Source organism: Salvelinus alpinus, chromosome 5 (assembly GCF_045679555.1).
Source record: "Salvelinus alpinus chromosome 5, SLU_Salpinus.1, whole genome shotgun sequence".
In the NCBI taxonomy this organism is placed as follows: Eukaryota; Metazoa; Chordata; class Actinopteri; order Salmoniformes; family Salmonidae; genus Salvelinus; species Salvelinus alpinus.
This window is the reverse complement of record NC_092090.1, coordinates 88,281,378-88,296,446: the sequence shown is the minus strand read 5'-3', so window position 1 is coordinate 88,296,446 and position 15,069 is coordinate 88,281,378. Positions and strand designations below refer to the sequence as shown.

Below are 15,069 nucleotides of genomic sequence, written 5' to 3'. Positions count from 1 at the left end.
TCTTGTTTTCATAATGGACATTTTTATTTGGATGCATTTGGGATATTACTACTGAATGTTGAAATATTGTTTGGCTTTTATAACTACTAATACTTCTGCTTGAGTTCTGGTAGACACTGTTCCTTCCATTACTCAGGGAATGCAGTGTTTGTGTTCCATGTATTTTTTAATGGAGCAGTTTGGTTATCTTCATGGAGTGTGGATGGCTCACCTTGTCCTTCTTCTGTTTTTCATCTTGATATAGGAGCCACCTCTCTCCATCGTTGCTGTAGGCCACCTTGTAGGAGCCCACGAACTGGACATGGCCAAAGTCCTTGGCCCCCTGGGTGATGATGCCGGTGATTTTAGTAGGCAGGAGCATGTCAACCTGAGAGAGACAGAGAGTGAGATAAAGAATGGGGTGGGTGGGGTGGGGGGGAGAGATAAATAAACGTTACTTAGTCACCTCTCTGACTCAGCTAAACGAAAGTGTCAGTGATGCTCAATTTTCTCCTTCCAGTCCGTCAGCATCTTTTCTCTTCCTATCTCCAGAGACGATTTATAAAGACATTGTACATTTGGTTGCAAGAAGTAACCTTCAATTATTCACAGCATATTGAACAACAAGGCCTCTCCTCAGCAGAGCAGAAATCGCCGGCCAGAGCAGCTTCAGAGAGCCGGGCAGCATCATATGGGTAAATGTTTTAACACACTCTCATTTGTAGCCTACATCAAAGGGCTTGGTAGTAAACAGTGTAGCTGTTACATCATTTACTTTTAAGGTTCAATTATTCCTCATTATTTCCAGCTAACACAACAGTCCATGTTTCTGGCTGTTGTGTTAAGCCTGGACTTGAACACGCAATAACAACAACGTACAGAATGTACCATAACTATCTGTTTTACTATTACCAAGCCCATGCAGGATTTCATGCAATTACCACCAATTAAGTCAATGGTTTGTCTGGGTTAGCATCTCTATATTTATTATGCGTTGATTATGCTCAATGACTAATGTATGCGAATTCACAATGCCAAAAACAATACATTGTTTGAATCTAAAGTGGAAGAACCTGAGAGCAAGGCACACTGAATGTAAGATGGGTATCCCTGGAGTATAGAACTGTGCATTGAGGGAAAAGTTATCTATAGTATCTGAGCAGAATTATGGACTTATAGGTGTTTTCGCTTTATCTTTCATAATTTAGCCTCAATCAGCATAGCCTTGCATCTGAGGAAATAAACAAAGACATGTGTGCATGTTGAGTCCCTAATCATACCAGGTTGCATCCCACAGAGGAACCAGGGAGAAAAACAGGTAATGTTCGGGTCATACATTTTGCATTCTGTCAACGATAAGATCCTTTAAATCTCTTTCACATGACAATAAAAATACCACCTTAATGTGTGGCTTAAGGATCAAATAAATTGCCTGACATTGCACTCTTAGGTAATGTCTTAGAGCTCAACATAGTAACCATGGATGATAGTTTAAAAGAGGAACCATAACCATAAATACTTTTAGACCACAAATGATCCAGAAGTCCAGGGCAGCAGAAAGTCTAGCAGTTAAAAGTGTTGGGCCAGTAACTGAAAGTTTGATGGTTCGATTCCCAAGTTGACAAGGTGAAAAATCTGTTGATATGCACTTTAGCAAGGCACTTAACCCTAGTTGCGCTGGATAAGAGTGTCTGCTTCTACACCTGCATTGCTTGCTGTTTGGGGTTTTAGGCTGGGTTTCTGTACAGCACTTTGAGATATCAGCTGATGTAAGAAGGGCTATATAAATACATTTGATTTGATTTGACAAATTACCAAAATGTAAAAGTCTGGATTTGAAAAATGAAAAACATTTGCTGACCACTATCATCAAACTCTCTGCAGTTGCATGGCCAAACTGTGGTGTCAAAGTATCAAGACCTAATGTCTATAACATCATGACCATAACTGGCTTATCAGATCCATGGACAACAACAGTCCCCTGCACGTGCTGGAGAGAGGACAGACTGAGTTTTGCCATTGCATGGAAACTAATAAAACATATTGGCAGAGAGAGAATGGCCGTCAAAAAGTAGAGAGGGGAAGTACGATTCAGAGAGCTGGATTTCCTAAACTGAATTTACAACATGCAGCAGGAGCTCATATATTATCCTGATTAGTCTTGTCAGAGTGAGTATGTGATAGTGTGGCTTCTCTCTCATGTTTTCAAGACCCTCGCATGACTCTACGTTACTGTACATCATTCCAGACATTATATTATTATGCATTGCAACACAATTTTACATGAACCTTTTAGTCATTTAGCAGACGTTTTTATCAAGAGTGACTTAGAGCATTTAGGCTGTAGATTCTTCACCTAGTCGACTCCGGGATTCAAATCAATACCATTTTGGTTACCGGACCAACTCTCTCTTAACTGCTAGGCTACCTGCCGCCCAATACAACATATCACAATGCATTACACACACAAACATGCCTCACTATGGCGCATGTTGCACATGAGCTCACATCTCCACAACACCTGTCATGAAGCCCAGATATTGCTTCAGAGCATGCCTTCAGTCCTGTTCAACCCTCCCAGCTCCTGACAGACTTCGGGGTGATTCCCCAGGGAGTCATAGAAGTTTTCACTACAGACACCCTGTTGGAGACTTTTAAGGAGGAAAAGCCATGGCTTGCTGTCAATCTTTCTGTGCTCTTATAAAACAGAGTTACGTGATATGGAGTAAGCAGCCAGCTTTTGGGGTTCTGAAAACAACATAAAATGTGTTCGCTCTCTGAGTTTGTACGTCAGTTGCACAGTTATGGTCCTAATTTAAGTCTCGGTACAAGGGCACTTTACCTTGATATCATGTAGGAAATTATACACATGGGCATAAATCGTTTGCTATGAATACACTATTCATGAGATACTTCCTTCAAAAAATTATTGAAAGACCCTTCGCCTCTTTGTTTAACGAAGTGTTCATGTCTGTTTCTCGGGGGGGGGGGTACAGTATGTTCCTATGGTGCATATAAATACGTTTATGGTAACCTCTCTTTTATAATTACAATAATTGTAAAAAGCTTCAGAGAGAAGCTGCTCATTGAGAAAAGGAGTGACACGTCACATTGTAATGCTTGATTACCCTCCAAGCAGAGCACAGCGCAGAGGTAATCTCATTCTGGCCAACCAGTCGAGTCTGCCACCAAAACAAAGGCACGCTTGAAGGGGAACCTGTAATTGCTGTCACAGGTAGCGGTCAAAAAATACAACCGCCCCTGGCGCAGCCAGCTCCCAACACTTTGATGGCCCAAACCGAATTAAAGGGTGAGATAAGCTTGTTAGAGCCAGGCAACCCCCCAACCTTCCCCCAACACACTTAACCCTGGCACACCGGAGGCTTTTGAAGTCTTTGCAGCAACCTCTGCATGGCTGTGGTGGAGAAAGACACACAAAAAACAATACCAGCATTCCTTTCTTTCTCTGTATCCTTCTCCTCGGGGGAGTAGAAGATGACACAAGAGTCCCACCCCCCCAACCCCTGTTCTCCATTTCCACCCGTTTCCCCCAACTGCGGAAAACATTTGCGTATTCACAAAATGTATTTTGGAGAATTAATTAGCACTGCCCCTGCAACACCTGGGGGTGCTAGAATTCGTGTCATGGCGCTAAGAGACGACATATGGATGTGTTTCTCACAGAGAGAGAGAGAGAGAGAGAGAGAGAGAGAGAGAGAGAGAGAGAGAGAGAGAGAGAGAGAGAGAGAGAGAGAGAGAGAGAGAGAGAGAGAGAGAGAGAGAGAGAGAGAGAGAGAGAGAGAGAGAGAGAGAGAGACTCCCTCGTCTGCTCATTAAGTTGAAAGTCGACGTGTAATCCCCATGTCCATATTTGAAGTGGTGCTGTTGTCTGAGGGCTGACTGCTGTAGAGGAACACAGTTATCCCCTCTGTTGCTCCATACCATACATCTATAGCAGCAGACAGCAGCTAGCTCCCCCTCAAGCTGTGCTCGTTTAATTGTGTGTGTTGAAGACTCATTTAATCTACACTGCTCATATAACCTGACCCAATTTCTAGCCTGTGGGGAAGTGTGCATGTGCTTGTGTGTGTGCCTGGGTTTGTGAGTGGAGTGTACACAGTGCACAGAGCAGGAGCCAGGTTAGTATACTGTAAGTACAGTTCGTGCAGGGATGTGGACTGGACAGGATGATATCATGGCCCATCAACCCCAAACTGGGGCCGCCATCGTTAAAGCTTAAAGCAGAGGTGTGAGAGGAATAGACCAATTCCCATGGTTTTCCCTAGCGTGACATCTGTGCTCAGAAAACTAGATAGGAGTGTCTCTTCCTGTATATTAGCAAGGGGCCCTGTATTTGAATAAAACATCATAGTATCGAGACATGCAAGCATAATGCTGTTGAGTTTCTTTTTATGAAGGGATAAATGTGTGTGAGTTTCTATATGTCAACTGTTTGAGTCAACACAGATCCCGACCTGTGAATCCCCTAGCAACACACAGAACAGGCTCCAAGCATGTTCTAGAACACCACCTCAATGGATTTAACAGGCCAAACGCCTCTGGGAAAGCCTGTTGAAGAGGTGGTCGTGTCGAGGCTTAAGCCTGATGACCTGATAATCACAGTCTTGGCTCCAACTCCAGGCAACACTCAGGCCAGCCCAACTGGGAGACACCACATGGGAATATTAGACTGAAACACCTAACACACACACACACACACACACACACACACACACACACACACACACACACACACACACACACACACACACACACACACACACACACACACACACACACACACACACACACACACACACACACACACACACACACACACAATCCCAACTCCCAACTCCCAACCCCTTCCATGACTACCGTTTCCACTTGAGGCAGCGGGATGTCAAATCACATAAGGCCTCCGCTGAGCACTGACATGGCAAAAGGCGGGTTCTGTCAAGTAAGAGGTGCGTACACCTCTGTTGCCTCGGGGCCTAACTCACAGTGGAGATACTAAAGGCTCAGTACTGGCTGTATTGGCGTGAGACCAGCCCCTGCTGGGATGAGCTAAGTGCAAGACAAGCAAAGTTCAACACAGAACTTCCTGCTCGCTCTGACAAATCGACTGCTTTTAACAGTGCCGCATGTCGCCTCACCCTCCTAGAGCAAAGGTTCAATGACAGTTGTGGCGCATACCGAATCCACTTTAGGAAAAAAGTGTCAAGTGTTGAGTGGAAATACTAGGTTATGTTGAGAAAATTGTGGAGAAATATTGGTGACAGCTTCCCAATATTGGTCAAAAATGAGCTAATAAAAGTGTGCATCTTCAAGCCAGAGTGGTAGTTTTAAGCCTTCCAGTAAACAGTAAATCGAAGGACACTACAAAGCAGTCTGAATGTTCGAGCCACTGCACGGCAAGAGGTAACAGTGCACCATGTCTGGAACCAACAGGACCCTGAACAGCTTCTACCCCCAAGCCATAAGACTGCTACACAAGACTGCTAAATATCAAATGGCAACCCGGACTACCTGCATTGACCCTTTTTTGCACTAATTCTCTTGTACTGACTCTATGCACACACACTGGAATCTACCCACACATGCTTACACTGACACACCAAAACAACATATACAAAACATGCACACACATGTGTACTGACACCACATACACAAACACACAATCTCACACACACATACACTTTCACACTCACCACATATGCTGCTACTGTCTAGTTTTTATCCTGTTGCCTAGTCACTTTACCCCTACCTATATGTTCTTAGCTACCTCAATTACCTCGTACCACTGCACCTCGACTCCCTACTGGTACTCCCTTTATATAGCCATGTTATTTTTACTCTGTATTGTTATTCATTATTCACTGTGTATTTATTCCTTGTCACTATTTCAATTTTTTTATTCGTATCTTTATCTTTACCTCTGCATTGTTGGAAAATGACTCGTAAGTAAGCGTTTCACTGTTAAATAAAATTTGATTTTTTCTGATGTGAAAAAACGTTATGCTAAAACATGCAGGTGTAAAACTGTTGAGTGCCTTTGAGGAGAGACTACCGTGATCAGAGTGAATTTGACACAGCACACACAGTTGAAAAGACTTGACAGCTTTTCATTTAGTGGGAGCCTTTTTTCCCCATACATCATTTAAACCAGCGGGCCAAAGCTAAGTTCTTGAGAAGAAGATTTAAGCATAAATTCACCTGGGTGCCAAAAGACAAAGACAGAATGGATTATAAAAACACAATTAAGGCGGGTGATCAATTTCCCAAAGAAACCTTGGATCAAATCCAGTTATTAAAAGGTAAACATTCTACATCCTTCTGGAAAATAAATTCCATGTTTCTAGGGATGGGCTAGAGATAGACTCTGCTTGTCTCATTAACTCAAATCAAATGGGGGGAAGAAAACGGCCATGGAATCAACCATGCTGACAGATCATTTAAAGCCCCCATGCAGCCTTTGTAATTGTATTTTTAAATCATCACTGTATGTCTAATAAATCACTGTGTGTGTCTATTTAATGAAAATAACTCAATGCACTGCCCCTTTAAAGCTTTGACAGTGTGGAGGGACTCCATTGGTTTAGTGTGTCGTGTCCTATATCTGTTGGAGAGTAGAGAGGGACACAAATCCACGGGGCGCATCCAAAGAATACCTGCTTTCTCCTGAAGTGTGCACCCGTTCACTAATCCCCACTTAAAAGCATTGGATTGGTGTAGGCATGGGCTATAGTACCCGTTATTTCCTGTTAAATCCATGAAGGGAAGTAAACAAGTGCACTCTTTGGGAGAAGAGAGAGATTATTGGGATGCAGTCAGAAATTACCTCGACTAACCTGTACCCCCACACATTGACTCGGTACCGGTACCCCCTGTATAAAGTCTTGTTATTGTTATGCAAATGTACTGTGTTAGTTTTTGAAATATATATATTTTTAACTTTAGTTTACTTAATAAATATTTTATTAACTCTTGAACTGCATCGTTGGTTAAGGGCTTGTAAGTAAGCATTTCACGGTAAGGTCTACCTACACCTGTTGTATTCGGCGCATGTGACAAATACACTTTGATTTGGTGTTACAACAGCAGAGAGGACGCTGGAAATTACACCCACTGTGATTCTCATAAACAGCATTTACGTTGGATTTGGCAGGTGGCAGGGTTAACACAGGGTTAAGACTTACAGATCAGGCGCAGAGTAGTATCTCTGTACTCTCTTTTCATCTACTATACTAGGATAAAGGGCAGCCATTAATTTTGTTCAAAAATCGATTACAAGTTTATTATACGTTTCTCTTTCCTTAGTGGTCTTTGTGAGTGCTAAAAGTGGCAAGTGTGAAGCATGCACACACACACACACACACACACACACACACACACACACACACACACACACACACACACACACACACACACACACACACACACACACACACACACACACACACACACACACACACACACACACACACACACACACACACACAAAGACAGTTTGTGTTGACAGACACAAACTGTGAATGCCAAGCAAGGCCTCTAATATGATCTATACCTAGTTTCCTCTAGTGTTGCACCCTTTCTTAAAATGGACAGCTCCAGATCAATCATATTATCATCGTGTGTGACTGACAAGATGCTACATCTACAAGGTGCTCCATCTACTTGTGAATATTCAATAAGAATCTCTGATAGAAAAGCACTGAGATAAGCACATGGATACAAGTCTGGTCTTTGAGTGGGAGATTGGCTTTGATATATGTTGAAACAGCCAGATACACATGTAGAATGCATAGGAGGCAATCTGGGCAGCACTGATTTGAGTCGAGGCGCCTTCAATCCTTACATTCCTACAGATCCCTGAGATTAAGGCTCTCTCTCTCTGCTGGAAACTCATGAATCAATCATTCAAAGATAAAATAAATCAATAAATCAATAAATAAACATCCAGCATCAGTTGAGCGAGAAAAGAGACAGGGGGATGAGGCCGACGTGTGCTAGAAGATAAGAAGAGAGAAGATAATGGAAGGTGAGGTGTAGCATTATCCAGGCTCAAAGGAGGGCTGTTCGTTTAAAGATGTGATGGCCGGGGGACACTAAAAAGCACCCAACTGAATCCGGGAAGCAGATGGATCTAGCGTCCCCACAGTAACTTCATTTGGAGGCTAATTGAATAAGCGCGCTAGCTGCGTGGAAATTGAATAAAATAGAGCTAAGTAAGGGCCATATTGGACTGGATTGAAATTAGGCTCCGCCAATAATGCTTTAATTAAATTAGTATCAGATGTGTTTTTCAAATTAGATTAAGTTAAAGATATTCCTGGAATCATGAATTCACATCTGATGTTCTAATGATTACAAGAGACAATGACGTTTGGCGTTACCAAAGATTCCTGAGCAACAGCTCTTAAATGTTTTTCTCTATTTTTCTCTACAGGCACCCTGGAGATGAGTATGATGAGTGTACACGAGTCTCATTGTTAGTCTCATTCCGTACTCTGCCCTGGTGGACCAGTCCACACACCTGCCCTGGTGGACCAGTCCACACACCTGCCCTAGATGACCAGTCATCACACCTGCCCTAGAGGACCAGTCCACACACCTGCCCTGGTGGACCAGTCCACACACCTGCCCTAGAGGACCAGTCCACACACCTGCCCTGGTGGACCAGTCCACACACCTGCCCTAGAGGACCAGTCCACACACCTGCCCTGGTGGACCAGTCCACACACCTGCCCTAGAGGACCAGTCCACACACCTGCAGCTAGAAACAAATGCAAGCGCACGCACACACATATACACACACATATGATGCAGGCTCCATATTTCATATTTGCCACCTTCATCGAATATCACAGCTGTGGCTAAATGGTTGTGTGCTTCTCTCTGATTGCATTGGGAACCACCTGGAGATTTTGTATCTGTAACACTCTTTCTTCAATTAGTTCAGCAAGGGAACTTGGCCGCAGGTGCTGTTCCTATTGATTCCCTTATGCGTGTGGAGTAATAGGACACATAATGATAAAATGCCAGGTAGCACCGAGAATAAAGAATGCATTTAAACTGATTAGAATTTTGAACGCTCATGGATCCTCAGTCTGCGTGGACAAAATGCCATCATGAATACTTTGGACTAGATCAATATTGAAGGCTGGCAATAGCAATAGTTAGGCTGCAGGGGACTCTGCTGACTGCCTGAGAATACATGACCAGATGCCTCCAGTGGTCCCACAGTGGTCCCCCTATCCTGAAGGACACTGAGGACAGATCACCCTTCAACATTCCCAATTACTTGTTGCATTCCACTTTTTCACCATGCATGTCATTTAATCAAAACACCAGTGTCTTCTTTCTCCCAGACAATCAAAATCCCTCTATCACACAGCTTTTGACTGCTTTGGAGAGAGATATGCTTCAACTCTGAGCTGTGTTCTGCATAAACACTCAAGACAAGATGTGAGTTTCAACCGGGAGGCATTAGAACAGTTCTCCAGTGTAGATGGAAATAAACATCCAGCTAATTTTATTGATTAAAGAGATTGAGTTTGTGGTCGGAGCAGTATTGCACCAATTTCATTAGGGAAGCAGTGCCTTTCAGAAGCCTAGTAATCATAATACCATAATAATACTTTCATTGCCGCAAATACATGTGAAGAGGAACAGAGCAGGTATCTATCAAGTAATACTTCTAATTAACATCCCTGTTTTCTTATACCTAGGGGTTTGTCAGTGTCCCTGACGTGTTAGTGAGCATTGTAGCTTGCTTCATTCGCACGTTTCCTGTGACACTTGGAAGTTGTCATAATGATTCATTCTCAGGTTCATGAATTTAAAAAGAGTAAGCCTACTGTAAATACTATCTGCAAAAGGTTAAGGGTCAATTCAGAATGATAAAGAGGAAGCAGAAAAACAGGAAGTAGACTTCAATTGTATGAAATTCCATAATTATAAAGGATATGAGAGCTTACTAATTTTGGCTAGTGTTCCTTCCTTTACTTTCATGTTTGAAATACATGCCAGGCCACTTTAGCTCATTTAGTTCACTTGGAAAGCATTCAGACCCTTCCCTTTTCCCACATTTTGTTACGTTACAGCCTAATTCGAAAATTGATAAAGTAGTTTTTTGCCCTATTCAATCTACACACAACACCCCATAATGACAAAGCAAAAAACAGGATTGAGTCGGGGCACAGATCTGGGGAAGGGTACCTAAACATGTCTGCAGCATTGAAGGTCCCTAACAACACAGTGGTTTCCATCATTCTTAAATAGAATAAGTTTGGAACCACCAAGACTCTTCCTAGAGCTGACCGCCCGGCCAAACAGCAATCGGGGGAGAAGGGCCTTGGTCAGGGAGGTTACCAAGAACCCGATGGTCATTCTGACCGAGCTCCAAGGTTCCTCTCCGGAGATGGGAGAGTCTTCCAGAAGGACAACCATCTCTGCAGCACTCCACCAATCAGGGCTTTATTGCAGAGTGGCCAGACGGAAGCCACTCCTCAGTAAAAGGCACATGACAGCCCGCTTAGAGTTTGCCAAAAGGCACCTACAGACTCTCAGACCATGAGAAACAAGATTCTCTGGTCTGATGAAACCAAGATTGAACTCTTTGAACTGAATGCCAAGCGACACGTCTGGAGGAAACCTGGCACCATCCCTATGGTGAAGCATGGTGGTGGCAACATCATTCTGTGGGGATGTTTTTCAGTGGCAGGGACTGGGAGACTAATCAGGATTGAGGGGAAGGTGTACAGAGTACAAATCCTGATCCTGATGAAAACCTGCTCCAGAGCACTCAGGACCTCAGACTGGGGCGAAGGTTCACCTTTCAACAGGACAACGACCCAAAGCACACAGCCAAGACAACACAAGAGTGGCTTTGGGACAAGTCTCTGAATGTCCTTGACTGGCCCAGCCAGAGCCCGGACATGATCCCGATCCAACATCTCTGGAGAGACCTGAAAATAGCTATGCAGCGACGCTTTCCATCCAACCTGACATAGATTGAGAGGATCTGCAGAGAAGAATGGGAGAAACTCCCCAAATACAGGTGTGCCAAGCTTGTAGCGTCACACCCAAGAAGAATCTAGGCTGTAATCGCTGCCAAAGGTGCTCCAACAAAGTACTGAGTAAAGGGTCTGAATACTTATGTATACGTTATATTAAAAACACATTTTCTTCGTCATTATGGGGTATTGTGTGTAGATTGTTAAGGATTTTATTTTTTTAATCAATTTTAGAATAAGGCTGTAATGTAACAAAATGTGGAAAAAGACAAGTGGTCTGAATACTTTCCGAACGCACTGTATTTGCTTCCCCCAAAAAATGCAGTCATATTATAAATAGCCTGCAGCTTCCAAACTCAATTCCTCTTCCTAAACTAATACAATCCAATTTACATCACCTGCAATACATATTATGAGCAGAGCAATAATGAAGATTACAGCACTGTTTTCATTGCAACATGACTTAGTCATTATAACCCCGCAATTAACTCTGCTGTTCTCTTTCTTCAGTCTGTTTAAAGTTGGAGTCCGTAGCGGTGAAACAGACAAATCCGTTTGCCATATTACAACAACAAAGACGTTACTTCAAACAAGGAGCACTGTTTTATTTCCCTCTGACATCATTGCACATCATTATACGCATGATAGAACAGGAAAGTATTGCAACATTTGTTTTACCACAACACTGGAGCTCCTCTTCTCTGTGTAGCCCTTCGCTGCAGTCAAATGGTGTCATGGCCTATAATGTTGTATGGCTATAATGTATAATATATATTAACCAAAAAATATATGGGGGATTGGAAATGATGCGGACTACTACATTGATGTACCCTAATCTATATGCTTTATTAAAGCTGATGTACCCTCTATTTATTATTTAAAAAACCTGCCGAAAAATCTGCTGTTTCTATGTCATATGGTTTTGTTATATTTCAGTATTCTGTGATGTACATTATATAAAGTGTAATGGGATGAACAGTTAACTTTTTAAGCCCATAACCATGTGTGTGAGGTGCATACTTTTGTTTCAAAGTAGATTTGTTTAAGAATACCTAGAAAGACTATGTGACCCTGATTTAGCCCACTGCAGAATAAGGTTAATAAACAAAACGAAAACAGTAATGATGAACGCCAACAGATACAATAGGGTTTTACCAGCTACGCTGCTGAACCCCTAAATACGCCTGGGGCGACCAGCGGCGCTGTTTCCCTTTATGCGGATCTCAGCTTTAAGAGATTTACTGCAAATGATAGGCATTTAGAGACATGCCTACTGTATGCTTTCACCCACATTACGTTTTAAAAGCAGAGCAATCAGAAACACTCCTCTCAATGCATCATTCTGAGCAGTAATGGAGAATCCATCCATCATCCAATCATTGCCTTGTTTTGAAGCTGTTTAATATCCATTTCTGCTCCAATTTCCTACTGAATCGGATCCCATTGCACTCTGACAATTACGACAGGGTGGCTGGCCTTTGGTCCCTAACCCCATTATGACACACATTACTCTGTCAGGAACACAGAGTCCAACCTGCTAGATGAGCAAGTAACCAGCAGGGTAATAACCAGCAGGGCAGTAACCAGTAGGGCAGTAACCAGCAGGCCAGTAACCATTGTGGTGGCTTATTTCTGCTTTACCAAATGAGGAGAGTTACAAACTTCACACACCAGTCAGAGTTATACTTAAACTAAATTGTTTATAATAATAGAGCTTTCCAATAGCATCTGACTTTCAATGATGCGCCATCTCTAATGAACCATTGAAAAGTGATAACAGAAAAGTACCAAGATCTTTTATAGCCAAGATACACCCCTCTCAACTTACATGACGAACCACAGATCTTAGGAACAGTTCACAAAGGGACTTTATAATTGAGAAAGGAGTATCCCTTAGCCAGATAATTCGCTATAAATTATCGTTCAGTGTGGTCCCTAAGACGAGGTTCTAATCTCGTTCCTGGTACTTCATAGCACAGAACCATTACTTCATCCAATGGCAGAACAAATGTTAACTCTAGATACTCCCATCTCAAGAGACCCCCTCTTGACCCCACTCCTGGACAAGCTCACTGAGGGGAGTGAGCCTCTAGGTCATACACTATCCCAGGATAAGTGCAACATCAGAGAGGACATACAATGTTTCCAGACACTGCCATACACCTCCCCCCAATGCGAAAGGAGGGAGTGACTGGCGCACAGACATTGTGGAGACAAGTAATTGGTTCCCCCTTAATCACGCCATCCCTTCACATGGTTTAACAGATACATTCACATATGAAGACAATGTTCCATCCTGTCCTCTTCCCTTTCTGATATTCTGCATAGCACCTGGGATATGTGAAAGACAAGCCTGACCTCTCCCCTCTCTGGGCCCCAAGTGACTGAGCCCCAGCTGAGGGAAAAAATGCAACTGCCAACACTAGAGTCTATTAGAAATACATTCTAATAAAAAGTATATCACATAAGAATATTATGCAGATATGACATCTTAATTACTTATGTTTCCCAACTAATTCTGATTCATCCACCACACCATCAGGACAGTAACCAGCAGGGCAGTACCCAGCAGGGCAGTAACCAGCAGGGCAGTACCCAGCAGGGCAGTTGTACAGCTATGGCTGTAGTTACTGCATTACACTCTTAGAAAAAAGGGTTCCAAAAGGGTTCTCTGGATGTCCCCATAGGAAAACCCTTTTGGGTTCCATGTAGAACCCTATATGGAAAGGGTTCTACATGGAACTCAAAAGGGTTCTACCTGCAACCAAAAAGGGTTATTCAAAGGGTTCTCCTATGAGGACAGTTGAAAAACCCTTTTAGGTTGTAGTGTAGTGTAGCAACTCACTGATAATTGACTAAGGCAGTGCGCTGCATTTAATATTATCAGAGACCAGTTACACACATGCCCAACTGGTTCTCTCTCAATGTTTCCATGCAGAAGTCCCCCCACCCCCCTCCTCTCCCCACTCCCCATCATCAGAGCTGGGTATAATTATCAGGGTGCCACAGACAATCACCACACATATTTATCACTGTACTGGAGATAATTAGCTGTGAAAATGAAGTGGCCAAGGGATGACAAACGAGCAGGCGAAATGGGACTTCTTTTATAGCTTGTTCATAACCTTTGCAGGTTATTGAGACCAGAATAAATGGATACATCCCAACTGAAGAAGCATGACGACCCAGACATTGTGCAGGTGGTTCTGCCCGATTACTGGATGACAAATGTCCTTGTAGCAGTCTGGTAAAGTGTTTTGTATTGCCAGTTGATTAACTCATAAACAACTCAAAGCACTACAGCAATGTTACAAGAGAGGCCGTGTTTTGTTCTTAAATATTGTAAAGTAACAACACCTTTAAACTCCAACAAATGTAAGAGAAATTATTGTCTGTATGAAGCGAGCTCCACAGAAGAAAGATAGGGGATTGAGCACTAGCATCAATCAGTCCTGCCTTATAGCAGAGTGGCTTGGCAGTACCACCCTCTTTATAAATGAATGATATGTACCCATTGATTTTTGAAGAATATAACTTATAAATGCCTCATGAGCTTAGTTCAGCTGTCACATCCCATCAGAACCCAAACTATAAGCTTTGTTTTACTCCAATGTTTGTAAACAAAGTAAATGTAATACTGCACAGCCTAAAAACATGGTTAAAATTAGAATTTTGATGTCATGGATGGTCAGTCCTTGCATTCATAGAATACCTCAGCTTTTTACTGAAACAAGGGTGGGGAGGATGCTTTTTTATTGTTTCTACTGCTGATTGCTGGTTTAACATGCTAGCCCAGTTCCTACATTCACCCCAGTTTCCAATAAATACTTTTTTCTACATACAGTATTTCAGGCTGCCAGTGCACAGCAGTAATGCCACGTGGAAGTATGGCTGAGAAGTTAACATCATATCTCCACAACATGAACCAAGGCGGTAACTCCCTCTCACAGGGCTCTCTGGGACATCCAAAGGGGGTTTGTATTGCATTTAATCCTCCTTGCAGAGCAAAAAGACGACACTGAACCACCAGAGCAGCGCTCACAGGCCATATTTCATCTCTCTGCCTGTGCCA

The 15,069-nt window shown here is 42.8% G+C and overlaps 1 protein-coding gene across 3 annotated transcripts in view; it reads right to left on the bottom strand.

Moving 5' to 3' along the window:
• LOC139577168 (EGF-like repeat and discoidin I-like domain-containing protein 3) overlaps positions 1-15,069 on the bottom strand; it is a 204,313-nt gene that overhangs the window by 16,908 nt on the left and 172,336 nt on the right. For all 3 annotated transcript variants that reach the window (XM_071404062.1, XM_071404063.1, XM_071404061.1), the window contains one exon: positions 212-367. In XM_071404062.1, coding sequence (XP_071260163.1) covers positions 212-367 — 156 coding nt within the window. The remainder of the gene's footprint in view (positions 1-211; positions 368-15,069) is intronic.